At 41.8% G+C, this 26974-nt stretch overlaps 1 protein-coding gene across 1 annotated transcript in view; it reads right to left on the bottom strand.

The window, feature by feature from the left end:
• Window positions 1-26261, bottom strand: part of LOC109928903 (protein kinase C-binding protein NELL2-like) — a 223256-nt gene extending 196995 nt beyond the window's left edge. The window contains exons 1-2 of the mRNA XM_048607573.1: window positions 25664-26261; window positions 24358-24486 (exon numbers count right to left, since the gene is read on the bottom strand). Of these exons, the coding sequence (XP_048463530.1) occupies window positions 24358-24486; window positions 25664-25715 (181 nt within the window). The 5' untranslated portion in view covers window positions 25716-26261. The remainder of the gene's footprint in view (window positions 1-24357; window positions 24487-25663) is intronic.
• Between the last annotated feature and the right edge of the window lie 713 nt (window positions 26262-26974).

The raw sequence follows: 26974 nt of genomic DNA, 5'->3' as shown, positions 1-26974 counted from the left end.
GCTGAGTCTTTTTCCCTGGAGCATAGATTGAAACCATGAGGGGCATACATAAGGTAAATAGCAAAGGGCTATTCCCGAGGGTAGGGGTGTTCAAAGCTGGAGGGCATTGGTTTAAGATGAGAGGGGAAAGGTTTAAAGGGCCCTGTGGGGCATCTTTTTCCCACAGAGAGTGGTATGTATATGGAATGAGCTGCCAGAGGAAGTGGTAGATGCAGGTACAGTTACAACATTTAAAATACATTTAGACAGGTACATGAAAGGTTTAGAGGGATATGGGCCAAATGTTGGCAAATGGGACTAAACTAATGTAGGATATCTGGTTGGCATGGATGAGTTGGACCAAAGGGTCAGTTTCTGTGCTATATGACTCTATGACTCAAATGTGAGATGATGCATTTTGGAAGGTCAAGTACAGTTGGAGATTATACGGTGAATGGTAGAACCCTTAGAATTATTGATATGCAGAGGGATCTGGCTGTGCAGGTCCACAGATCACTGAAGGTGGCAGTGCAGGTCAATAAGGTAGTAAAAAAGGCTTTTATGTCATGCTTGCTTTCAATGGAAGGGGCATTGAGTATAAGGATTGACAAGTTATGCTGCAGCTTTATAGAATTTTAGTTATGTCGCACTTGGAATATTGCATACAGTTCTGGTCACCACACTACCAGAAGGATGTGGATGCTTTGGAGAGGATGCAGAAAACGTTTGTCCCAGGATGCTGCCTGGTATGGGGGATTTTAGCCAGAAGAAAGGTTGGATAGACTGAGTTTGTTTTCACTGGAACTCAGGAGGTTGAGGGGCAAACCGATAGAAGTTTATAAGGTTGTGAATGGCATAAATAGAGTGGAAAATGTGAGGCTTTTTCCCAGGGAGGAGAGGCCAATTATTAGGCGATACAGGTTCAAGGTGCAAGGGTGGGGGGAATTTAAAAGAGATGTGCAAGGCATGTTTTTCACACAAAGAGTGGTGAGTGCCTGTAACACGTTGCCAGAGGAGGTGGTGGAAGCAGACACAATAGCAGGATTCAAAAAGCACCTGGACAAATACTTGAATAGGAAGGGAATAGAGGGATACGGATCCTTTAAGTGAAGACATTTTTAGTATGGAGGGGGAAAATATGTCGGCACAGGCTTGGAGGGCTGAAGGGCCTATTCCTATGTTGTATTGTTCTTTGTTCTTGTTCTATAGGAAATAGAAACAAGAATAATCCATTCAGCCCCTCAAGCCTATTCCAACATTCAAAAGGAACATGGTTGATCCATCACTCCTCATGTCCATTTTCCTGAGTTTTCCCTATAATCCTTGATTTCCCTATTAATCAAGAATTTATCTCTCTCAGCCTTAAATATACACAGTGACTCTGCCCCATCCCCACCGCCACGGCTCTCTGCGGCAAGGAGTTTCAATGACCTAGAACCCTCTGTGAGAAGAAATGCCTCCTCATATCAGTCTTAAAGTATAAGAAATGAAAATAAAGTCCCTTTATTCTGAGACAGTGCCGTTTGGTCCTAGACTTTCCCATGAGAGGAGCCATCCTGTCAGCATTTACCCTGCCTAGCCCTTTGAGAATCTATAACTTACTTCATTTTGAGAAAGCTAGTTTCAAACAGTCTGACTTTGTTGAGTGAACTTTAACTGCAAAGCCATGGCCTCTATATTTCAATGTAAGACAATTTTGCATTTGAACTTTAGTCACAATTGTAAAATCTTTTCAGTGAGATTTTAATGGAGCAATGTAGGTCAAAATCTCTATTAAACTGTCAAGCAAAGGAATTCATGTCAGCACATTACTAATAGCACAAATTTTAATTTGAAGACTGATAACATTTATTTTCCCTCTAGATGTTTAAATATTAAGCCATGTGAAAGTTCTCAGGTATCTTAAACTTTGTACAGTGTTAACATTGCAGGATACCACATCATTGAAACGCAGAAAACAGGTGTAGGGGTAGGCCATTTGGCCCTTCACACCTACTCTACCATTCAATATAATCATGGATGATCTTCCAACTCAACAGCCTGTTCACGCTTTTCCCCCATACCCTTTGAATCCTTTAACCCCAAGTCTATATCTAATTCCTCCTTGAAAACATTCAACATTTCAGCTTTTACTGCTTTCTGTGGCAGAGAATTCCACAAAGTCTCTGAGTGGGGAAATAGCTCCTCACTTCAGTTCTAAACAGTTTACCCTTTATCCTTAGACTTTAACCCCTTATCTGGACTTCCCCACCATCAGGAACATCCTTTCTGTATCACCCTTGTCCAGTCCTGTTAGAGTTTAATAGGTTTCTATCATCCTATTTACACTAACATACACTGAATCATTCCCTGTCAAGGAAGATATATATGTTTTATTATATCTAACATACATGACATTCTTTATCCACACATAAAAATGTACAATTATGACTAATGTTTTGATCGTGGGGAGATGGTGCCATAGGGTTAATGTCACTGGGCTAATGTTCTGGGAGAAGGGGATTGAATCCCACTCTAGCGACAAATGTATTCAGTAACAATCTGGCATGAAAAGCTAAGCTGATAGCAACCATGTAACCACTGCCATTGGCTATAAAAAATCTCGTTTACTTATGTCACAGAGTCATAGAATTGTACAGCACAGAAACAAACCCTTTGGTCCAACTCAACCATGCCAACCAGATATCCTACATCAATCTAGTCCCATTTGCCAAAATTTGGCCCATATCCCTCTAAACCCTTCCCATTCATGTACCCATCCAGATGCCTTTTAAATGTCGTAATTGTACCAGCCTCCACCACTTCCTCTGTCATCTCATTCCATACACACACTACCCTCATTGTGAAAATGTTGCCCCTTAGATCCCTTTTAAATCTTTCCCCTCTCACTTTAAACCTACGTCCTCTAGTTTTGGATTCCCCTTTCCTGGGTAAAAAAAATGTCTTTGCTATTTATTCCATCCATGCCCCTCATGATTTTATAAACCTGTATAAGGTCACCCCTCAGCCTCTGACGTTCCAGGGAAAAAAGCCCCAGCCCATTCAGCCTCTCCCTACAACTGAAACCCTCCAACCCTGGCCACATCCTCGTGAATCTTTTCTGCACCCTTTCAAGTTTAATGTGCTGTTCATACCTGGTCTGCCCTACATGTGATTCCAAATTCAGCCGACCCAGATTCCATGAGCAAATAGAATAAATTGCAGAACGGTCCCTGGGCTCAAAATGTTACATCTGTTTCTCTCTCCACACATGCTGCCAGACCTGCTGATTTTCTCCAGCAATTTCTGTTCTTGTTTGTTTCAGATCTCCCACGTCAACTGTTCTTTGTTTTCGAATAAAATGCACCTTTTTACTTCAAAAAGGTCAGCAAGGATTTTAAAAATTGGGCTGAAAAATCCCAAAGTAGTTCAAAATTCATTCAGGTCTGCAGTGAAATCTTTCTCATATCAAGTTGCTTCTGAGATTGAATCTAACGACCAACATAGATGCGATTCTGGGAAGAAATCTGAACAAGGCAGCGCACAGTGCAAATGTAAAACTATCAGAAAAAGCTGTAAAAATCCTGAAAAATTCCAATCCCTGCCTTGTCAACATTTATACCAAGCAATACCATGCAAATTACCTTGTTATGTCATCTCCCATCCCCCCACCACAACCCCTGTTCCCTGTCAACAGCTGCTATGATTTTGCTAAGCCTTTGTAGCTCACCCAGGGAGCCTCTTTAAGGTGTAGTTGAAAGCAGATAACAAGCAGAGAGAGAGTTGCTGCAGCTCAGTACTTGTCAGCTGTGCATCTGCTGGTTGCTGAAACCTTTCTGTCAAAAATCTGCAGGAAGCTAGGGCTTATTATCAACAAATATTCCCAAACAAAAAAAAAATTAAACCCTTAAAGAATAAAAATAGTCAAAAAGTTGCTACTCAAATTGTAGTAATGGAGAAACAGAATGTCAAAAAATGAAACGACATGTCCTTTTGACATAAAGAAGGGGTTCGTCAGTGGGGGATGGGGAAGGCTGTGCTAATCTATAAAAGTACAGGTGCACTGACAAAGCACTAAAGGGAATAATGACTTATAGGAAATCAGAGATTATCAAAGCATTAAAAAATTCTTCAATGTGCATTGTAAAAGTGACATACAGTGAAATTACTTTGATGTACATCACTGACATGGTGATATATGCTTTGTTCCAAAGTAAACGTTATGAATAAGCATGAAAGCAGACTAATAACATAAAGATGCTCATCTCAATAGTAGTCTGGTGCTATTGCATTTTGCAATTAAGCACACTGTGACAACAAGTCTGGACTCTTGAGCATCCATGATTTTAATCACTTCATCAATTGGGGGTTGTGTCTTCAGCTGTCAAGATCTTAATCCCTGGAATTCTCTCCCTAAACGTCTCGAACTCTCTTTCTTTTCTATAAGTTGCTGCTTAAAACCTATCTCTTTGCCTAAGTGTACAAACATGCAAATTAGGATCAGGAGTAGACCAAGCCTGATCCACCATGAGCTAAGATCATGGCTGGTCTGTTTATGCTTTGAATTTCAGATTCCCATCTATCCCAATAATCTTTAATTCATTCTCCTCACAGGAATCTAAAAATATTCAATGACCCAACCTCCACTTCCTTCTGAATGGGCTCTTGGGGGACAGTGGTAGTGTCCCGACCTCCAAGCCAGGAGGCCTGCGATCAATACCCACCTGCTCTTGAGATGCGCAATAATGTTTCCGAGCAGTTTGCTTGAAACAAAAATCCAAAAACTTCTGAGGCAGAGATTTCAAAAGCTCACACAAACCTTTGACAGAAACAAGATTCTCTCACCTCTGTCCTCAGAAGGGGAACCCTAATATTAAAACAGTGTCTCCTATTTCTGGACTGATCACAAGAGGAAATACCCTTTCCATGCTCATCTTCTCAACACCACTCAGAATCTTATGATCAAATCACACTTCACTCTTCTAAACTCCAGTAAATACGAGCTCAGTCTGTCCATTGTTTCTTCATAAGACTGGACATGTTGGAAATCTGAATCAAGCACAGATAATACTGAAGAAATTCAGCAGGTCTGGCAGCATCGGTGGAGAGAGAAACTGAATTAACATTTCATGTCTAGCATAACTGTTATTCAGAATAGATCGATCTGTTAAACCTCCTTTGAACCGCCTCCAGCACATTTACATCTTTTCTTAAATAAAGAGGCCCAAAACTGTACACATTGTTTGAGACGTGGTCTCACCAACGCCTTCATCAATATACATAGCTAAATAAAGGGATGACCAACCTCCAAAACACTGGGGAATTGTGCTCTGAGAACAAATATACAGAAATGCAAAAGATGGCTTTGAGGAATGGAAAACAAATCTGGAAAAACAGCTGACAAAAATAAACAAATTAACACAAGGGAGCTCTGGCAAGCTATTGGAAAGGTAGTCACGGATATAGGAACAGGCCAAGTAAATAATGAATGGCTGTAATCTGTCAATTGCTAGCTGATTCTCTATGGTTTTACTGATCTCATCACTGAGGTGGACAGGCTCGAGAATGTTTCAATAATTCAAAAATGATGCTGGGAAAATTAAAATGGGAAACTGATAGGGCCCTTGTCAAAGCTCATGAAACCTGGAGAATTCATGAATAAAAATCTTTAAAGTATCAATTTTAAAATTTAAGGCCTAGTTTTGCATTGGCCTCTAATTTTAAATGACTGTAAATTAATATTCATGATAGCTACATTGTTGACAGACAGCCATTTTGATCTATCCAGTGAGAATATTTATTCTATTCAATGAACTATTTGTGTTAGACTCCAGAAAGAAAATTGTAGGTTCCACTGTGCAACTTTCATTGGGGTGGCATGGTGGCTAGCACAGCTGCCTCACAGTGCCAAGGACCCGGGTTTGATTCCAGCCTCAGGTGACTATCTGCGTGGAGTTTGCACATTCTCCCCGTATCTATGTGGGTTTCCTCCAGGTGCTCTGGTTTTCTCCTACAGCCCACAGATGGACAGGCTAGGTGAATCGGCCATGTTAAATTGCCCATAGTGTCCAGGGATGTGCAGGCTAGGAGTGTTAGCTATGGGTTACAGGGTTTGGGTGGAATGATCTTTGGAGAGTTGGTATGGACTTGATGGACTGAATGGCCTGCTTCCAAGCTGTAGGAATACCATGATTCTGATTCAGTGAAGTTAGCATTACAAGAAAGTACTCTATAGCAACATATCTGCGTTAAATACTGGCCAGGGTTTGAACCATATCTTTGGGTCAATCATTGCTTTGATTTTGTCATTGACTCTTTATTTGTCAAGAGGAGACATTAGTGATAAATTTTATTTTTACCATTCAGATGGTCAGTGTGATTCAGTTACGCCATAACAATACCATATATATTTACATTGATATTTTTGACCTTTGAACTCATACAGAAACAGAATTAGAAGAATTTCCCAATATCCTCATTAATGATCAACTTTCCTTTAAACGTAAAGCTACAACACATAGAGAAAGCATTAATTTCCTGGATACCAAAGTATTTAATTTAGTTAAGGTATAGTTGTCATAGTCCCCCCAGAGGTCTATATGCTATAGATCTCTACGCTGACCAAGCAGGTCAAACACTATATATTTTTATTGAATATCAGATCTCAAACTTAGATTTAAATTTAACAAATAACACAATGTTCACTACGAGAGGATCCACTGTATGTTTATCAGGCATAATAACTCCTGAATTTACATAGCATTAAACTGGAGATTCCACGTTCATTTGCAAGGAAATCACTACTTCAGTTATTTAAAGTTTTCTTAGACCTAATTAACTGAGTATTATTTTGCTGATAGGTTTTAATTGTCTCTCAATTGTATTCTCCCTCTCACCCCTTTCTTGCGGTTCCCTTCTCCCCTACCAATCCTCTTGCAAACTCTTTATTTCCACTCCCACCTCATTCTTTCAAAATAGTTGACACACACTTTTATGTGCAAAAAGCCATACTCTACCCACACATCTCTCACAGATAGCTCACAGGCACCTCCTGCCCTCCTTCCACATCAAACAACCCCACACAGGACCTGGCTAACAGAGCTCAGGGATCCACCCTAGCCTCTACTAAACGACACCCCTCATTCTGACTTCAGCTGAAGGCTTCTGATCCTGACCTTGGCAAAATGCATCCCATAACCCAGCCTCTGCATAAACCTCAGTCTCCAGTAAAAAGACCCAGGTGGCTATCTGACGGCTATCACTTACTTGTCCAATTGCCCGTTGCTCCTCCGTTCACAGATTGCGATCCTGCATTTGTTGCTGATAGGTCCAATAGTGAGCCTATCAGCAGCAAGCATGGGAAAGAACCAGCCTGGAATGGGAGGAGAAGCTCCAGAGGGTTTCCTTATGTTCTCTGATTGGTTGACCCTGGGCGTGAATTTTCCTGCGTGTTTCAAGGACTTTCAGGTTGAGGTGGGGGCACTTCCCCATCTCTCTGTTACATTCTGAGCACCACCTTTCAATATGGAGACTGACGGGGTGGAAATTGAAATCGGGGAACCCCATCGTGGTTCTGGGAGGGTGGGTAAGATGTTAGGGCAGATGCACAGGAAATGGGTTGAAAACACTTAAGGGCCCATGGTGTGTCGAGAAACTGGGAGAATGGAATGGAGTCCTGACAGGAAGCAGGCTGTGAGGAAGTGTTGTCACAGTCACTGTGGGAATGGGTGTCTTTGCAATGAATATTAATGACATTTTTTAATTGGATGTGAGCGTCACTGGCCAATCAGTTATTGCCCATCTCTAATTGCCCAGAGGGCAGTTAAGTGTCAATAATAGTGCTATGGGTCTGAAGTCAAATGTAGGCCAGCAGATTCCTTCCCTGAAGGACATTAGTGAACCAGATGGGTTTTTATGACAGTTGGTAGTGGTTATGAAGCCATGCAGTAGACAGTCTATCTCTGGGGCTATCAATCTGACTGGTGTCAGTGTATGGCTCAGCACTCTTTTATGTAAATAGGACCTTACAATTAATAAGGGGTGGCATGGTGGCTCAGTGGTTAGCACTGCTTCCTCACAGCACCAGGCACCCAGGTTCGATTCCAGTCTTGGGCGACTGTCTATGTGGAGTTTGCACATCCTCCCCGTGTCTGCGTGGGTTTCCTCCGGGTGCTCCGGTTTCCTCCCACAGTCCAAAGGTGGACTGGCCATGCTAAATTATCCATAGTGTTGAGGGATGTGTGGATTAGGTCGGCTAAGGATATGGGTCGGGCTGGGATGCTCCAAGGGTCGGCATGGACTTGTTGGGTCGAAGGGCCTGTTTTCACACTGTAGGGATTCTATGAAACAGCAAGGCCTTCACATCCTCAGCTTTGCCACATTCACCTCTTGCTATTAGGTTCCCTTACACCCTGCGCAACTCCTCAGCAATATCAGGGCCACATGACAGACCAGGAGAAGAGATGAGAAAAGAGACAGCAAGTACCAGAAAAGAGTAACATTTTTTAAAAAAAGAAATAGAGGAAATGAGGAAGAGAAGTAGATAACAAGGAAGAAAATGGCATGCAGAGAAGATAAAGAGGAAGAAACAGATGGAGTGAAATAACTTTGTGAAGATAAGACAAGAGAGTTCATCCTGATTTCCACAACTTGGTTGGCGATCTGATGGGGATAGACTGCCTGCCTGTTACCAACCCACACAATATTCATTTCCATGGATTTTCGAGTGAATTCTATAACACACATATGGTCAGCTCCGCCAGTTTACTAAATATGTGGTGAAGGAGCAAACTAGGCCCAATGGTTCCAATGATTCACGGTTAACTTTATCAAAGGATGTTCATTAGTTGTAAAATTAAATTAAAATATTTGAGCGCAGATATTATACTGTCCAAAATCATTGTATGAATACTTGATGTTTTCAAATTAAAATCCTTTGCTATTAATACATCACCAAACACAACAGTACAGGATATATTTTCCTGCAGATTGATTTCCTTACAAAAGGTTTCTTAAATATCTTTGAATTCTCATTCATCATGTATTCTTTAAGTCGCAAGTGGAATTGTTAAGTTTCACAGAACTATGGCTTCCATTTAACAAGGTCAAGCTACAACCTAGTTGTGGTTTGACCTTATTGATTAAAGGTCATTTAGAAAGCTATGCACAGCTGACCTCTATTGTCTAATATAGTACAGAAACCCCAGACAGACTGATGTCACTTCAAAAACCTTACAGGCATGAAAACAGAGGATTCCGTGTAGAGAGGGGAATTTATTATCCTTGAAAAATTGCTATAAATATTTTTACCTGCCTATCGGTTATGGCAATTAATGTCTCAAAAGTGTCATTATGTCACTGGAGCATTCTGTTTTAAGTCTTATCCGTGCTTGATATTTAATGCAACAATGATGTCCAGTTCTTTGACAACAGACGGATTGAATTAACTGCCTTTAACTGCAATGATTCTCTGTAAGAAGATATTTTCTGAATGATGAATTTTTGTCTCTTAATCCAAACTCCCACAGCTAAGACTTGCAAATCAAGGACATCGCCTTGGTGAAACATTAGCTCTGTAACAGATAAAATCGGTGATGCACAGTCCAAGGGGAAACAAATAATAAACAGGCAGGAGGAAAATTGAATTATGGCGAAGACCATAGGTTGAGAAAAGCACAAATCACCTGAAACAATGTTTATCAAAGGGCACAGAGGTTAACAAATAATTAAAATGAAATAATGTGGAATTAAGAGGAGCAGAATGTAATCAGATTTGATAGGGCTCATTTGAACTCAGACAATGAGTGAAAATAGTGTAGCAAGGGTTACAAATAGCTGTGACAAACTTACCAATGATGTATTAAGCCTCTTGAATATGTAACTTTGTGGTCTAAGATATACTACAACAGCCCTTTGACAAACTGGTCACCTCTTGACCAGAGTAGACATGAACCTTCAGGATTCTTCAGCCTCTACAACCACCAACTGAAGACAAATGTTTCATTTTTTACATCAAAAGCACCCTCCTACGGCACCTGAAGAGCTACAAGTCAGCCCCGCACAAAGACATTGCAACCATGGCCCCATTTCAAGTTGTTACAGCCCTTCTCCCAGGACTTAGTTAACAGCCAATGGTGGCAAGATAATTTTCTGCAGAGGATTGCTACACTGATGAGGACTGAGGGTAAATTTTTTTCAATCTTTTGGCCTCCTGCTTCAGCATGCTATAGTTCCGCTAACTGTAGGGGCAAAACTGCGCCTAGGCTCATAATCTTCCTCAGGCAGACCTTTACTTAGAAGATCTGAAGTTGTAACAGTCAACTGACTGTTTTCATGGAGCAGATACTATTTCATTCCTTGAAATGCCAGTGCAAGTCCTTCAGTTGATTCAAACACATGAGGAACTTTAATAGAGTCATCAATAAATGATGAAGCAGTTCAGAAGCAATCACATCAAAATGTTCATCTTCAGCCATTGTGTGCGTGTTATACACTACACTACGAAATATTGTACTTCGAAGGGTTTCAACCAGGAAATGCTTTGAAAAGCAAGAGCAATTAAATCCTGTCAGTCTAAGGAATGATACGAGACTTCTTTTTAATAGTTTTCCTTTTAGATAATATTCCAGAAGGCTCAAATGAGTCCTGTTTTAACCAATTAATTAACTTAATGGTTAATTCGTTTGTTTTTTTTATTTGGAACAGTATTTTTTTGCATATTTCTTTTAAGGTCCTCCCCCTTCCTCCAATTCCCAAGCTGAGTGTCCACAGGAGTCAATCTGCTCGCAAACCTGTGCCAATCTTATAGCTGAGCTAGGAGCCTGAACTGTGGGAGTGTCCAAACATGATTTATGTCTGTATTTTCAGCTCGTTGAACAGCCCAGATGAATCGGTATGTCGTTTTATATAAGCAGAAACCCAGCTCCCTACCACATCTTACCATTCTGTGATTTTAAAGTTCTTTGTTTTATTTCTGTCCAAATCTAATTTTGCCAGCTAATCAAACCTAACTCTCACACCAGCCTGTGCGCTCTCTCAGGATCGGGCACAATGACAGATACAATAAGTAAGTCTTCCTTGAAAACCCTGAGCAGAAACACACGACTATGATCCCTGTGCCTTGGCTAAATGTGACTTGATGGCCCTGGCAGTGCAGCAAGAGATCTTCCTCACTCTTAATTCTTCTGTGTTTAAGGGAACTGAGTTTATTTGCATAGATACTGTTAGCTATTGTAGCTGATTGCTAGTTCCAGAGTTGTAAAGGTATGCTGCTGCTTTGCTAAACAAAATGCTTTAAATTACAACAAAATTACATCTTTGTGCAATAATAGAAATTAAAATTGCAAAACAGTATTTCTACCTTAAAGTCAATATCATAGGTCTAATACATTACGTTCTTGTAAAATTCATTATATTTTCCTTTTCTCTTAAAATCGCACTGTTCAATATTGCCATTATTATTTTGACTCAAAACCCACTCAGCTGCTTTTCCAACAAGTGAATATTCATGTATTATCACTTAATAATCCTCCAATCTTGTTGAATTGAGCTATGTCTGTTGCCTTTTTTTCTGTTCTCTATCGTAACAAAGCAATTTCACATGAGTTCACGAAAACATTTGTTATTGGCAATGGATTTAAATACATTAGCTTCTTTGAAGGCGAGGTTCTCTCAGCTAAATTTCATTGTACTGTCTCCATCCCGCCAGCTTCACCATATCTTAATTAACTTTAATCAGCTTTCAGAATTCTTTATAACATGCTTTGAACTGAGCTGGGGTGGAATACCCTCAAAATCCAATTACCTCAGTAGCTGTGATTTGCCTGTTGCCTAATGGTAACATGAATAATAAAATTCAAACAATATCGTGTTGCTGTTTATAAATATTAATGCGATCGATCCACACCCATTTTCCTTTGTTCTTTCTTTGTGGAGTTCTTGCCTGTCTCCTGGTACTTGTTCTCTATTTCTTATTTTTTGTTATCTAGTGCTCAAGCGAAGTTGTCCATGATGGTGAAATACAGTCCTCATTCCCCTGTCTGTTTTCTTTCGTACAAGGAAAAATTTCACAGGTCTCATTTATGTTTCTTTGTCCATTTCCCTTTTATTCCAGCTCACCCAATCTTTTTCTCTTCTCACTGTAACTCATGTGCAAAATTTGCATCCCCTAAGAAAGACAGCCCCTTTGGGATTCATGCTCATGCTACGAACTAAATAATTTCACGTACAATGTGTCCAATTTCTGTTTTCACTCTCCTCTGCTTTCCAGTTTCTGTTTCGTATATTTGACCTCTACCATCCTTTTTTGTTATTGCACAGTATCAAATTGTGAAGCGGAACATCATTTAGAGAAAGAATCATTTATTTGTGTCTCATTTTCATTTCTATGTCCTGTCTTTTAAGATTGTATATTCATTGTTAAGCACAAGGCCCATTCTAATCATAGTCTGTTCTTAGCAACTCTCTTGTACATTTCTCAAGTGTAAGTACAGAAGTGTACTAGTGCAGGAGATGATAACTCTTTTGTTGCAGTGGTTCTGACATAATATTGATTAATATTCGTAAACAACACAGAAACAGTCAAAGAGATGTATGGCACGGTGGCTCACAGTGTCAGGGGCCTGGGTTCGATTCCACCCTCTGGTGACTGTCTGTGTGGAGTTTGCACGTTCTCTCCGTATTGGTGAGTGTGTGCTCCAGTTTCCTCCCACAGTCCAAAGATGTGCAGGTTAGGTGGATTGGTCACGCTAAATTGCCCATTGAGTCTGGAGATGTACAGGCCAGGTGGATTAGCCATGGGAAATGCAGGGTTCCAGGGATAGGGTGTGGGACTGGGCAGGGTGCTTTTCAAAGGGCTGATGTGGGCTGAATGGCCTGCTTCCACACTGTAGGGATTCCATGAGATTTGTAGCATTTCAGTAAGAATGTGGGAAAAGCATTTTCCTCCTTCCTACATCTTCAGCTGTACAATTGTGTGGGCACCACTAATACATGAAAATAACTCAGAGAGCATCACATGCCCATCACCATATACTCATCGAACATTTTCAGCATAGAAAGAAGCCATTCAGTCCATTGTGTCTATGATAGTACTTTGAAGTAGTAATCCAATAAGCCCCATACCTCATCTCTTTCTCCATAACCCTGCAAATTTAAATTTTTGATTGGGAAACGTGGCAGGGGCCATTAGAGGTATGTGATCCACAGTTCCGAAAAAGAGTCATGCCGAACTTAAAAAGTTAACTCTTTCTCTCTCAAGAGCTTCTGCTAGTCCTGCCGAATTTGCTAGGCACTTTCTATTTTCTTTTAGATTTCCAGCATCGCAAGTATTTTCCTTTTATATAATAGACCTTGCCTGATATTCTAGTATTTTCAGTGTCATGGCAATCCAACAGCCCCAAACACATTATTTTGAAATAGAATAAATCCTGTTTCTAAACAGTCAACCCCAAGTTCATGAAAACAGAATTGTTACCTTAACTTTGGCAGCACAAGCCAAGGCTTTCACAGAGCAAAAAACAAACTGCCTACATGTTTATGGAGTGGTTTTTTAAAGTTGAAAATTCTCAAAGGACTTTACACAACAGGGACAGTTGTCAGCTTTTTGTGGTGACGTAAAGTGCTCCATTTAGTTTTCTATTCATTCCAGAGGTGAGGGGTTTGTCTTACAAAGAGAGATTAAGCAGTTTTGGCCTAATCTCTCTGGAGTTTAGAAGAATTGAGAGGAGGTATAAAGGATGCTAAAGGGGATTGACAAAGTAGACGTAGAAAGGATGTTTCCTCACGAGTGGCTATCTCGAATGAAAGGACCTTTTATTAGGATAACAGGTGGCAGATTTAAGACAGAGTTGACGAGAAATTACTTCTCCAAAAGGGCCATCGATCTGTGGAATTCACTATCCCAGAACGTGGATGTTGGGACACTGAATAAATTTAAGGAGGTTTGATAGACAGATTTTTAATTAGGAATGGATTAAAAAGGATGAAGAGCAGGTAGGAAAGTGGAATTGAGGCTGAGATGAGATCAACCATGATTGTATCAGATGGCAGAGCAGGATCGAGGGGCTGAATGGCCTACTCCTGCTTCTGTTTATTATGTTTTTATTTTCACAGGGAAAGAAAAATAAAGCAGGGTTTATCGCTGGTGACTGATCTGCTACTGATTTGTACTTCCTCTGTCCCAGTCTCAAGTGAAAATTACCTTCATTGAGTTACTTTTGGAATGCAGTCACTGCTGTTGGCAAATTCACCATCCACTTTGCACCAATATTATGCCTTAGAATGCAATGAAGTGCTCAATAGGGCCAGTTCTGGTAAGGAACAACCAAAATGGGCAGGTTACACTGTGACAGGACTGTGATCAATGGCCATATACAGAGGTTAAGTGGTGCCGTGGGAGATGGTTTAAATTAATGTTACAAAAACAATAGGATAATACATTGGGGAGAAGGTATAAGGTGTACAAAGGAGTTGAAGGTCATAAAGGAGAGACAAATACCATTAAAATGAAGAATGGACCCAGAGACTCAACTTTTCAGATGGGAGGAGGTGAAGAGTAGACAAACATAGATTTAGATTGAGTGAAAATATATGGAGCATTGTAAATAAAGTTGGAGAGGTACAGCTTCACGTGATCACATAAGATTATGAAATAAATTGAAGAACTGAGACCACATTCAAAGAAGGGCAAGGATAAACACGTTACGTTCTCCTCCCTGGCAGTGGTGTGGAAGGTGTCAAAAGGGCAAGTTGTCCCCAGTGAGATACCTGCCTTCATTGTGGCTCCTCAACAATTAAATGTTGGGCAAGAAGGTCAATGGGGACCCTCCTCGACTCATCACAAACTAACAACCACTTGCAGGCCTCAACTTACTACCGGCAAAATTGCCTGCCTTCCTGGCAAGTGAGAAAAGTGCCCAGTTCCCAACTGGGAAACCAGGTGAACAGGCCCGCAGGGCCACCATAGTTGCCCTAATCTGGGGGATAAAGAGTAAAGATAAGAGAGACAAGGGAGTGGCTGCAGAATGCCAGCCCTGCCCTTGTAACAGACCCCTATTTCTTCGCAAATCCCATCCCATCTGACATTCTTGCCATTGAAGCCTCGAAGGCCTGGGGCTCTGGCAGTAATCTCTAGGACCCTGGAGTGGTCAACCTGTCCTGGTTTGTTGGAGTCTGGAGAAGTGGGGGGCTTCAGTACCAAGGCTCAAGATGCTTGCTGGTCAATAGCTATTTGGAGCTGGATCAGGTGAGCTTTCTCACTAGTAGAAGTAGGGAGTCAGTTGCCCTTGGAGACTCCCATCCCCATGCTTAGTGCATGGAGCTCTAAATCTCAGCCTTAGTATCCCTGGCCAAGATGTATCAATGAAAGATCATTCACTCAGTTGGGTCCTTGGCTCATTGTACACTGAGGTTTCAGCCTGTGCCATTTCCTAATGCCTTCCAGGCTCTGAGTGGGATAAGGCTGCAGGTCTCAAGTCTACCTTAGCCAGAGGAGGAATCAAACACCCATGCTGTTGGCATTATTCTGAACAACATGCTATCCATCCAGCCAGCTAAACAAACTGCCTCCTACTTTGAGTAAGGTAAGGAAGGAAAGAAAGAGGTACTAAATAGTAATGTCCATCAAAGATAATGCAACATATTTGAAAGGGATAATTTACTTGAGAAATCAGACATAGAGTCTATTTGATCAGAAACAAGGAACAATAGAGATGCTGTTACAACACCGGTTTATATATTACAGGTCACCAAATAATGAGAAGGAGATAGTTGAGGAAGTTTTGCAGAGAAATTGTGGTGAGATACAACACCATTGCAGTAACAATAAAAGCAGACTTCCATGATCCTAATAAAGTCTGAGAAAATGGTGCAAAGAGCAAAGGGAAGAAGGAATTCCTAAAATGTGTAACAAAATAATTTCTTTGATCATCCTGTTGCCAGCCAAAAAGGGAAAGGAGAAGGATTGGATCTAGTTCTGGGGAAAGAAGTGAGGCAGGTGCTTGTTTCATTGGGAGAGCATTTGAGAAACAGTGATCCCAGGATTATTAGATTTCAGGTAGTTATGGAAGTGGATGAGTAAAAATTAAATGTGAAAACGTTCAATCAGAGGGAGTTAATTTCATTGGGTTATAAAGTGTCCGAGTCAAGGTGGAATAGAGTCAGGTTGGGAGGTAAATTAGTTAATGAGCAATGGGAGATCTTCAAACATGATGGAGTTCAGGTTCAGACCTGGTACATTCCATTGGGTGAAAGAAAGGATTTGCAAAGCTAGACCTCTGTAAATGAGTAAAAGAAATAGAGATTAACATGTAATAAAAATTGGAGGTTTATGCTGGCTACCGTGTTTGTAGCCAGTTAACGTCATTGAAGCTGAAGGCAAAAAGCACAAAAAGGAATTGCAAAGGACCAAATGGTGTATGAGAATTGATTTAGTGGGCGATATTGAAGGAACTTTAACATATGTTCATAAATATCTATTCAGATAAGGAATGAGCGGAGTCTGAAAAGGAAACTTTTACGTGGAAACAGATGTCATGGATGAGGTATTAAATGACCACCCTGTATTTGTCTTACTAAAGAAGCTGTCGCCAATATCATTGCAAAGGAAGAGACAGCAGAGAAATGAATAAAATAAAAATTAATGAAAAAGAAGCATGGGATGGGCAGAGCTCAACATAGAAAAAAATACCCAATCCATTCCCAGTTGCTGAGGGAAGAAATGATGGGATTTACAGAGGCTGGAACCACAATCTTCCTTAGTTATGGGAGCAGCGCTGGAAGACTAAAGTCTTGAAAATGTTACACCCTGTTCAAAAAAGGGAAGGGATATAAATCTGGCAACTACCAGCCACCTGGCTTGGTACTGGCATGGGGAAATGTCGAGAAGAATTAATTCAGTGGAAAAAAGTGGGTTAACAAATGAAAGCAACACAGATTCTTAAAGGCAAATCATGTTTGACTAACTGGATTGAGTTCTTTCATGAAGTAATGGAGACGATTGATGAGTGTAATGTAGATGATAAATGTATGGACTTTCAAAGGGCTTTTCATATAACGCCAGATAATCAGCCACTCAGCACAATTGAAGCTCATGGGATTAAAGGGACAGCGTCTGCGTGGATATGAAATTAAGGAGGAGGTGGAATATAGAAAGTAATGGTGAACAATTGTTTCTTAAACTGGAGGAAAATATGTAGCACCTTTTGATATATAATAAAAATCTGAAATTGTATATAAAAGCCTAATTTGCAGATGATACAAAACACATGAATATAGTAAAAAAAAATTGCAGGATTATAACAAATTCAGAAGAACAAGGACAAACCGGTAAAACAAACAGGCATATGAGAAATGAAGTGTAGCATAGAGATGTCTGATGTAATTCATTTTGGTTGGAAGAGCATGGAGTGACAATATAGACAGTGTGGTACAATTTCAAAAGTGGTGCAGGAACAAAGACCTGGCAATGTACATGTGCAAGTCTTTGAAGCTGGCTTAGGAAGGCGTATGGGTTAATTGGCTTTAGAAATAAAGGTACAGGACTGATTTTGTGGGCCCCAGAGAGATCAAGGATGTAGGCAGAGGTGGGAGGGAGGTCTGGAAATTCCAGCCCTGGCTGAAACATGTCAGTTTCAGGGCTCTATTTTCCACATTTAATGTGTTTTCTTCACTCAGAAATACCACCCACCTCCCCAATTGGCAGGCAAGCAATTGAGGGTATTTGTTGGAGCAAATGACTGCAGATACTGGTCTGTGCTGAAAACAACCAATGCTGGAGATCGCAGCATCTATGCTCAAAACGTTAGCTTGCTCTCTCTCTCACTGGATGCTATCTGACCTGCGGTGATCTCCAACATTGGTTGTTTACAGTGAGGGCATTTGGTACCTTGTTAAAGATGGATTAAGGAGGTCACTGTGATCTTGTGTTTGGTCACCAGTTTTCTGATGCAATGGGGTGAGGTAGGGAGTGCGGGGGCATTTGTGAAGGAGGGAAGTGAGATGGAAACTGCCCTGAGGAGTGCCAGGCTGGGGTGCTACTTCTCCAGACAGGTCTACAGGGATTAAGTCAAAACTTATCCTGTGTGCCAGCTTCGGCCTCCACCCCACCACCTACCTCCTATTCCACCAACCCAGACCCAGACCTAGACATACCCAGTGACGGCCTGGTCACTTTTTCTGTGTGATTTTCTTAAATTAATCTGTTTGAAAAGGGGCTGAGAGGACACCTTCATATCGTGAAGCCCTATCAGTTGGTTATACCACAGACAATTGCCTCTCTCAGGGTGGGACAGCATCTGATTAGCCTTTCAGCTTCAACACCCCATGGAGCCCTTAATTGGACATGAAGCCTGTCTTCCGGCCAATCAAAAACTTACTGAAGTGAGAAATCCATTTTCTAAACTTATTTACAACAGAACTGAGTGAATTTCTTTCTCTCAATGGCTCAGGAGTCTTCAGACTCTGTCCCAAAGAAAACCCGCACAGACATGGAGAGAACAGGCAAACTCCAGGCAGAGAGTCGACCGAAGCTGGAATTGAGCTCTCAAGTCCCTGGCGTTGTGGGGCAGTAACGTTAACCGTTGAGCCATCATACCATCCTTCTTCCAGCAGGTATGCAGAGAGAGAGAAATCTGTGATCAGCAGTCTGAAGGAAGCAGTGCTCAGTAAAGGCATCACAGTCTGACAGTGCAAAGATCAGGGAATATTTTTATGCAAGACTGTCTGATGAGAACCCCACAGAGAAAATGACCACCCAGTCATTCCAGACCTCTATCACCAAGGTCTTAGATCACAGAACATGGGAGAGCCTTGACAAACTGCCAATTCTGGATGAGCTGAATGTCCTTCAAGAAAGTAAACTTCTCAGAAGCATTGTCTCTTGGGCCAAGCTATATTCATCTCTGTGGGACTTGTTTGGCCAAGGGCAGCTAGAGGCTGCAAGAGGACATTTCTATGCAGCAGAATGTGTGAATCTTTGAGGAAAAGCATCGTCACCTTCATCTACAAGTGCAAAAAGGACAAGGAGGAAATTTAAAATTGATGGCTCATCTCACATGTTAAGTCCAGCATTCCAGCCAAAGGCATTTCCAATTGGGTCAGAGATAACAAGGTGTAGAGCTGAATGAACACAGCAGGCCAAGCAGCATCAGAGGAGCAGGAAGGCTGACGTTTCGGGCCTAGACCCTTCTTCAGAAATGGGGGAGGGAAAGGGATTTCTGAAATAAATAGGGAGAGAGTGGGAGGCGGATAGAAGATGGATAGAGGAGAAGATAGGTGGAGAGGAGACAGACAGGTCAAAGAGGCAGGGATGGAGCCAGTAAAGGTGAGTGTAGGTGGGGAGGTAGGGAGGAGATAGATCAGTCCAGGGAGGACGGACAGGTCAAGGGGGTGGGATGAGGCTAGTAGGTAGGAGATGGGGGTGGGGCTTGAGGTGGGAGGAGGGGATAGGTGGGAGGAAGAACAGGTTAGGGAGGCGGGGACGAGCTGGGCTGGTTTTGGATTGCGGTAGGGCGAGGGGAGATTTTGAAGCTTGTGAAGTCCACATTGATACCATTCGGCTGCAGTGTTCCCAAGCGGAATATGAGTTGCTGTTCCTGCAACCTTTGAGTAGCATCGTTGTGGCACTGCGGGAGGCCCAGGATGGACATGTCGTCTGAGGAGTGAGAGGGGGAGTTGAAATGGTTCACGACTGGGAACTCCAACTGGGTCAGGTCTGCTGTGGAGTTGTCAATTCACCCTCACAAGAAGGTCTCTGAGAGATACAGGGACAGGAAGGTGGATACCTGCCTCATTACCCTGGACCAGAAGAAGGACTTTAACAGAATATTACAGACCTCATTGACAGATGTGGTCTCCAAAATGCAGTTTGTGCATGTTATTCACAATTGGATGATACTGCTCTACACAAATGGGATGCAGTTTCAATCAACAGGTGGGAAACATAAAACTTTCTGATCAAATCTGAAATCAGCAAAGCCTGCCCTGTCTCTCCTGTCCGTTTCATCCCTTATATTGAGACCTTTGCCAAATACATTTGGCAGAATATCTCATTGCCTGAACTTGCAAACAAGCATCAAAGCATTGTTTGGCTGGCGGTAAGAAATGCCCTTTCTGTCAGATCCATTCCGCATGCTCAGAGTCTCACACCTCCCCCTGCACATTTTGACCCCATGTAGGATGTAGTGAGTAAGAGATTGTTGTTCAACTCCATGTAGAATATGCCTTTGCAATGAAGGTTTGAAGACAGATGCAATGGTTTTTGCCAAGGTTTATGACAAGCACTCCATGATGAGGGTTCTCTGTTCCCAAGGGTGCCCACCAAGACAAACATCAACAAGACCTGGAAAAGCATCAACTCTATGCAAGATAACAAGGTGTAGAGCTGGATGAACACAGCGGGCCAAGCAGCATCAGAGGAGCAAGAAAGCTGATGTTTCGGAGACCCTTCTGGGTCTAGGCCAGAAACATCAGCTTTCCTGCTCCTCTGATGCTGCTTGGCCTGCTGTGTTCATCCAGCTCTACACCTGGTTATCTCAGATTCTCCAGCATCTGCAGTTCCGACAATCTCTCAACTCTATGCAAGATGCTTTTTGGTCTGTTCACAGTTTGCTGGTCTTCCAGTGCAAAGAGTTGGCCTTGTTGCAGACAGACAAATTCCAAAGGACTACATGCTGAGGGATGTACTAAAGATTGGGGCAATCATTGGAGGAATATAATGAGGAAAGTTCACAGTCCATGGCCTGTCAGCCAAAGTACACTAAGGGGCTGGAGGCTGTGGAATGCTTCAAGCCATGTGCTTTATAAAGAATCAAAACAATTAAAAATATATCATGGTACTTCAGACTGGAATATGGTAAAGACAGTAAAAGCTTATTTCTATTGCATTTTGGATAATTTCCAACATTTGCCCATGGGCTGCATGCCTAATATGGAATGTATTTTGTAAGTATCAAGACTGTAGCAATCATATTCAGTAGAACGTGCAGTAAGCTGAATGTTATTGCAAATTCTGTAATAATCAAGCTGAAATGGTTTGTAACATCATTTTTTCCAATTTTGCGGGGGAAAGCAATCATTACTTTGGCCCTATCCCCATTCCCACTTCTGCCCCCTGCCACCTTTTCAACCATCACTACCATCTGAACACATTCTCTCCCATCACTGTCTCAACAGCAATTCAAGTTGTGAAATAAATATAAGCTTTGCCAGCAATATCCACTCTCTGAGAATGAAGTTATGGCTAACGTGCCTACACCAAAATTGCATTTGTCCGCCATTTTGATTTAGTTCTGATCACTTGTAACAACATCTTACATTTATATGGGTCCTTTATTGAAGTAATACATTCCAAGGTGTTTCACTCAACTGTTATCAACCAAACTTTGCTTAGTAAAAGCAGTTAACATTATTTCCAAGGGAAGGGAAGCAGAGCTGTAAGTGGCAGTTAATATTAAATGCTTGCTGAAGTCTCCAGTGTATGGAGTAAACCAAAGAATTACAGATCTGCAGATGCTGGAAATCTGAAACAAAAACAGAAATTTCTGGAGAAACTCAGCAGGTCTGGCAGCATCTGTGGAGAGAAAGCAGAGCTAACATTTCAGGTCCAGTCACCCTTCATCAGAACTCTGAACCAGTTCTGAGGAAGGGCCACAGGACTCAAAATATTAACTCTGTTTTCTCTCCACAGGATCTGCTGGACCTACTGAGTTTCTCCAGCAATTTCTGTTTTTGTTCCAATGTATAGAGGTTAGATTGCTACATCTAAGAAAAGTTAATCTTACTGCTGCCTTGTGTTGAGAAAAGGAGAAACTGATAGTGGTGTTCCAACTTTCACAAATTCATAACATCCCAAAGCTATCATGTCACAGCTAAATTAAATATCTTGCAATGTGGTCATTGTTACAATGTGTAGGAGTCAAATTGTGCGCAGTAAGCTCATACAATCAGGAATGCTAATATTTTAAGTTGGTTATTTTAAAATCACTGTTACTTTATAAAATTTTAGTTACGTCACATTTGGAGTATTGTGTGCAGTCCTGGTCGCCACAGGATGCCCTGGTTCATCCATATCGATGCTACAGTCAAGAAAGCAATGCCTCTGCTTCCTCAGAAGGCTAAGGAAATTTGGCACATCCACAATGACTCTTCCCAATTTTTATAGATGTGCCACAGAAAGTCAGCCTATCCGGCTGCATCACAGCTTGGTATGACAACTGCTCTGCCCAAGACAACAAGAAATTACAGAGACTTATGAACACAGCCCACTCCATCACGTAAACCAGCCTTCCATCCATTGACTCCATCCAGACTTCCCGCTGCCTTGGGAAAGCAACCAACATAATCAAAGACCCCTCCCACCCTGGCTATACTCTTTTCCACCCTTTTCCATCAGGCAGAAGATACAAAAGTTTGAAAACACATACCAACAAATTCAAGAACAGCTTCTTCCCTGCTATTGTCAGACTTATGAATGGACCTTTCATATATTAGAGCTGATCTTTCCCTGCAGCTGGAATACTATATTCTGCATTCTGTTCTATTACCCTGATATACCTATGTAAAGTGTGATTTGTCTGGATAGCACTCAAAGTACATGTGATAATGATAAATTAAATCAAACTAATTAAATCGAAAGAATGTGGAAGTTTTGGAGATGGTGCAAAAGAGGTTTACCAGGATGTTGCCTGTATTGGAGTGTATTAACTATAAGGAGAGGTTGGACAAATTTGGATTGTTTTTGCCAGAGCATTGGAGGCTGAGGGGTGGCCTGATAGAAGTATATAAAATTATGAAAGGAGTGGATAGGGTGGATAGTCAGAGTCTTTTTTTCCCCAGCATGGAAAAATCAAATACTAGGGGGCATAGGTTTAAGATGAGAGGAGGAAGGTTTAAAGGAGACATGCAAGGCAGGTTTTTTTACACAGAGAGTGGAAAGTGCCTGGAATAACCTACTAGTGACGGTGGTAGAAGCAGATACAAAAGCATTTAAGAGGCATTTAGACAGATGCATGAGCCAGCAGGAAGAGAGGGATATGGACCATGAGCAGTTGATGGGATTAGTTTAGAATAGCATCATGGTTGGCACGGATATGATGGGATGAAGAGCATGCTGTATGTTCTACTGAAACATCTTCCATTTGCTTTTAGGCCAATATGTCATTGACTATATGGGGAGGTGGAGGTAATGTCAGTGGATTACCACTGAGACATTCAAACTGATAATGAGACACAGGTTCAAACCCCACCATGGCAGATGGTGAAATTCAATAGAAATCTGGTTTTTGACAATGAGGACTGTTGTCATAAAACCCCATCAGGTTCATTAATGTTCTTCAGGGAAGGAAATCCGCCGTCCTCACCTGGTCTGGCGTACATGTGACTCCTGACCCCATGCAAAGTGGGTGACTCTTTAACTGCCTTCTGGGGCAATTAGGGTTAGGCAAAAAGAAAATGGTCTTGCCATCTCACACAAAGATAATTTTTAAAATGTAAACTGCAGCCCTCCAAATCTTATGAAAGCTTTATTGAGCCGGCCTCCACACAACTGTCAATATCATAACCCCCCAGTCCCCACCCGGGAAAGCGGATGGTAATAAGTAGTATACACTGTAATCTAAATAAGAAACCTTCCCAGAAAGGATCTAGGATCGCTCCAGCTTATTTAACGAGAAGGATAACTAGGTTTAATACAACAGATCCTGTCAAAAATTGTTCTGTCCAATTGTGTGCAAACAAAGATGTTTTCCTCTGTAGGATTTTTTTTTGTTCTGTTTCCAATTGTCACGCAGTATTTGCCAACTCATTGAGGGGTACGCGTTTTGTTTCCGAGGTCTGGATGATGTATTTACCCGCTGGGCTAGCCTGGTCTCTGTGTTCTCAGTACAAAGAAAACGCCAGGGACAAGGTTTATCGCTTGCGCTAATTTTAATGGATCTTTCTAGCGCAAGGAAAGTTTCCATAAATCATTGATGTGTTTCGTTCGGAAGCAGAAAGGGCTCCCGATTCTTTTGTTTTGCTTTGATATTTTAATCTTATACAAACGCAGTCTCTCTCTGGATTAACGCTACATTTATACACTCAGCAGGTCTGACAGAGTTAATGCTACAAGTGTGGTATGACCCTTATGCAGAACTGAAAGTTCAGTTCAATATTCTGTTTTGAAAAAGAGTAATACTGGGTTTGAAGCATGAACTCTGTTTTTCTCTCTCCACAGATGCTGCCAGAACTGCTGAGTTTCTCCAGCATTCTCTGTTAGCATTTCAGATTTCAGTATTTTGTTTTTTTTAACCTCACATTACTCTTGAATTCGTGTACTCCAGCCCACGCGTGTAACTACAGCATTCCTTCTGGGGATGGATGAGGACTCAGTTAGCCTGGTGACAGGGGCGGGGCAGTAGTTACCTTGGAATAGAAACGCCCGGCTTCCATTGTGGAATCCTAGGACCTGGACGATGCCGTCGGTTGAATCACTGAGTTGCAATGCGGCGAAAACGTCAATTTCCTGGGTTGGATGAACGCCAAATCCTGAAACTGACATCAAGCAGCTATTAACCAGTCATCGCCGCTAAACTGGGATGAGAAGCAATCACTGATTCAAACTAGAGACCCGACCAATTCCAGACAACAGAAACAAAACTCAGCCGCAGTCGCCCGTTCTTACATTTTTTTTATTAACTTTCACATTGCTAAAAATTGAGGCAGCGGAATAGAGGCGACTGCAACTGAATGAATCTTGCTTCTGTTCCCAAAGCATTTCCATTGAATCGTATTTCCAGTCTCCTTAAATCGCCTTCTGTCCAATATTACTGAGGGGTGCATTAGAAACAGCACCAACAAAAAGTACACTCTCGGAAATAGGAAACGCTTCGGTTTGAAACTGACACTGGTTTGATTAGCCAGCAGGATATTAAAGGATGTTAAATCAATGCTAATCTAATCTGTTGTTTAAGGCCCTTGTGCAACTATTAAGTATTAAAGTCTTTGCCCATATATAGGGTGTTAAATTAATGCTAATCTATATATTGTTTAAGCCTTGTATTTCTATAGAGTGTTAAAGCACACCCATATATTGTGTTGAGCCAAGGCTTACCAGTACGTTGTTTAAGGTCCTTGTACATTTGTAGAGTATTAAAGCACGTCCATATGTAAGGTGTGAAATTCGTGTTAATCTATATGTTGTTTAAATCTTCTGGACATCTATAGAGTGCGAAAGCACTTGTCCAAATGTAGAATGAAAAATCAACGTATGTGGTTTAAGCACCCTGTACATCTATAGAGCATTAAAACACGTTTCATTTCTAAGGTGTTAAATTAATGTTTATATTATTGTTTAAGCCCCTTTTACATAATAGTGTGAAAGCCCTTGTCCAGATATAGGATGAAAATCAGTGTTAACCCTATATGAGGTAAGTCCCTTGTACATCTACAAAGCTCTTGTCCACATACAGCGGGTTAGTAAATTAATGCAGGTTGGTAAATGCCTGTTCCCCTCTAGCTGTTCGCTCCATCTATCTGTTTGTCTAATAATGTGTTCACCGCTGAGTCTCTGGACCTGGGGATAAGGTTCCTTCTTGCCTGTCCCTCTAGGGTGCATGCACACATCTCCCTACACTGGGTATGAAGCCCCCCACCCCCTGGCCCTTCCCCAGTTCACTCCGTGTCTAACTCCGGGCTCTGTCAGACCCCGGGCAAAGGAGGCGCCGTTTACCTTGGGCGATGTGAAAAAGTGCGAGGAGAGTCCTGAAGATCGCGGGTGCCATTGCGTGTGGGTGTATGTGTGTGTGAGTGAGCTCCTAGTCCATCATCTCCCGGTTCTTTCTCCTCGGTCAGGATTGCTCAGGACTGCAAGCGAGCTCCAAGAACGCGGCTGAAGTGGAGACTTGGTCCTGAGGAGACAGAAAGACTCTGGAGACCATCAGCAACACATCCCCAGCTTCACAGCATCGCTAGGAAATCCGGACACAGACACGGGGGCGTGGGGGGGTTTTGCTCTCGGCCAGGGCAGTACTGGTGGCTGTCAGCAAACTGGAGTCAATGTCTTCTGTCTGAGGCTCTGATGCTTTTTCACAGCGCTGTTGGCAGTCACACTGTTCTGTTGCAACTAGAAAGAGAGAGAGAGAGAAAACAACTGGCAGTTCAGTTTATAGCCCCTTGTGAATTCCTCACAGGAGCGGAGATCTCAACAAGGAGGAAGCATCCAGAGATCTTTCTAAATCTATCCAGCTGCTTGCCTTGGGGCGCCTAAGAGTGGCTCTTCTCCAGCCCCAGAGCCAGGATACTTTGAAACAAGATTAGAGAGAGCCTCGGCGATAAAACCTGGTCTTTATTTAATGGCTAACACTTCCAGCCCCCAGCCCCTCCTCCTCATTCCGTCATACCCAGCACAGATAATCTGACAATGCCACCCACTACAGAATTACCGAATTTACCTTCTTTCACCTGGTTTTCAGATGAGCCATATTTCTGTGTGTTTCACAGCTTGCCTCGACCATCTCTGGCTATATCTCGCTTTCTTATCTGATGGAATAATGCAAGGTTCAGTCACCACTTATTCCCCCATCACACAGATTTGAAACAGGGTTTAACAGGTTAATTTTGGAAGAGATCTCACCGCCCTTGCATTCAGGAGGATGTTAAAGGTTGATCTTTTCAAAGTTGTTCAAAATATTTAAAGGGACACCATAGTCACAGACACAGAGCTGTAATAAAGGTTGGATATCTAAAATATAAGAAATGCCGGAGAAACTCAGTAGGCCTGGCAGCATCTGTGGAGTGAAAGCAGAGTTAAACTTTCGCTTCCAGTGACCCTGTGAACTTTTAGCAAACCTGCTTTGTTTTTATGAGAATTGATGGCTCCAGTCATCATTATGAGGATAGCTTTCAATTCCAGATCAATTAACTGGATTACACAGTCACTAACTACCATACTGGGATTTGAACCCAAGTCCCTACAGCATTATTCAGGGCCAGTGGCATTACAATCGCCTCCATGGTAGAGGGGTCCAGAACAAAGGGGAAT

This window comes from Rhincodon typus, chromosome 18, assembly GCF_021869965.1.
Source record: "Rhincodon typus isolate 14 chromosome 18, sRhiTyp1.1, whole genome shotgun sequence".
In the NCBI taxonomy this organism is placed as follows: domain Eukaryota; kingdom Metazoa; phylum Chordata; class Chondrichthyes; order Orectolobiformes; family Rhincodontidae; genus Rhincodon; species Rhincodon typus.
Note: the sequence above shows the minus strand (reverse complement) of the source record. Positions and strands in the feature narration are given on the sequence as shown.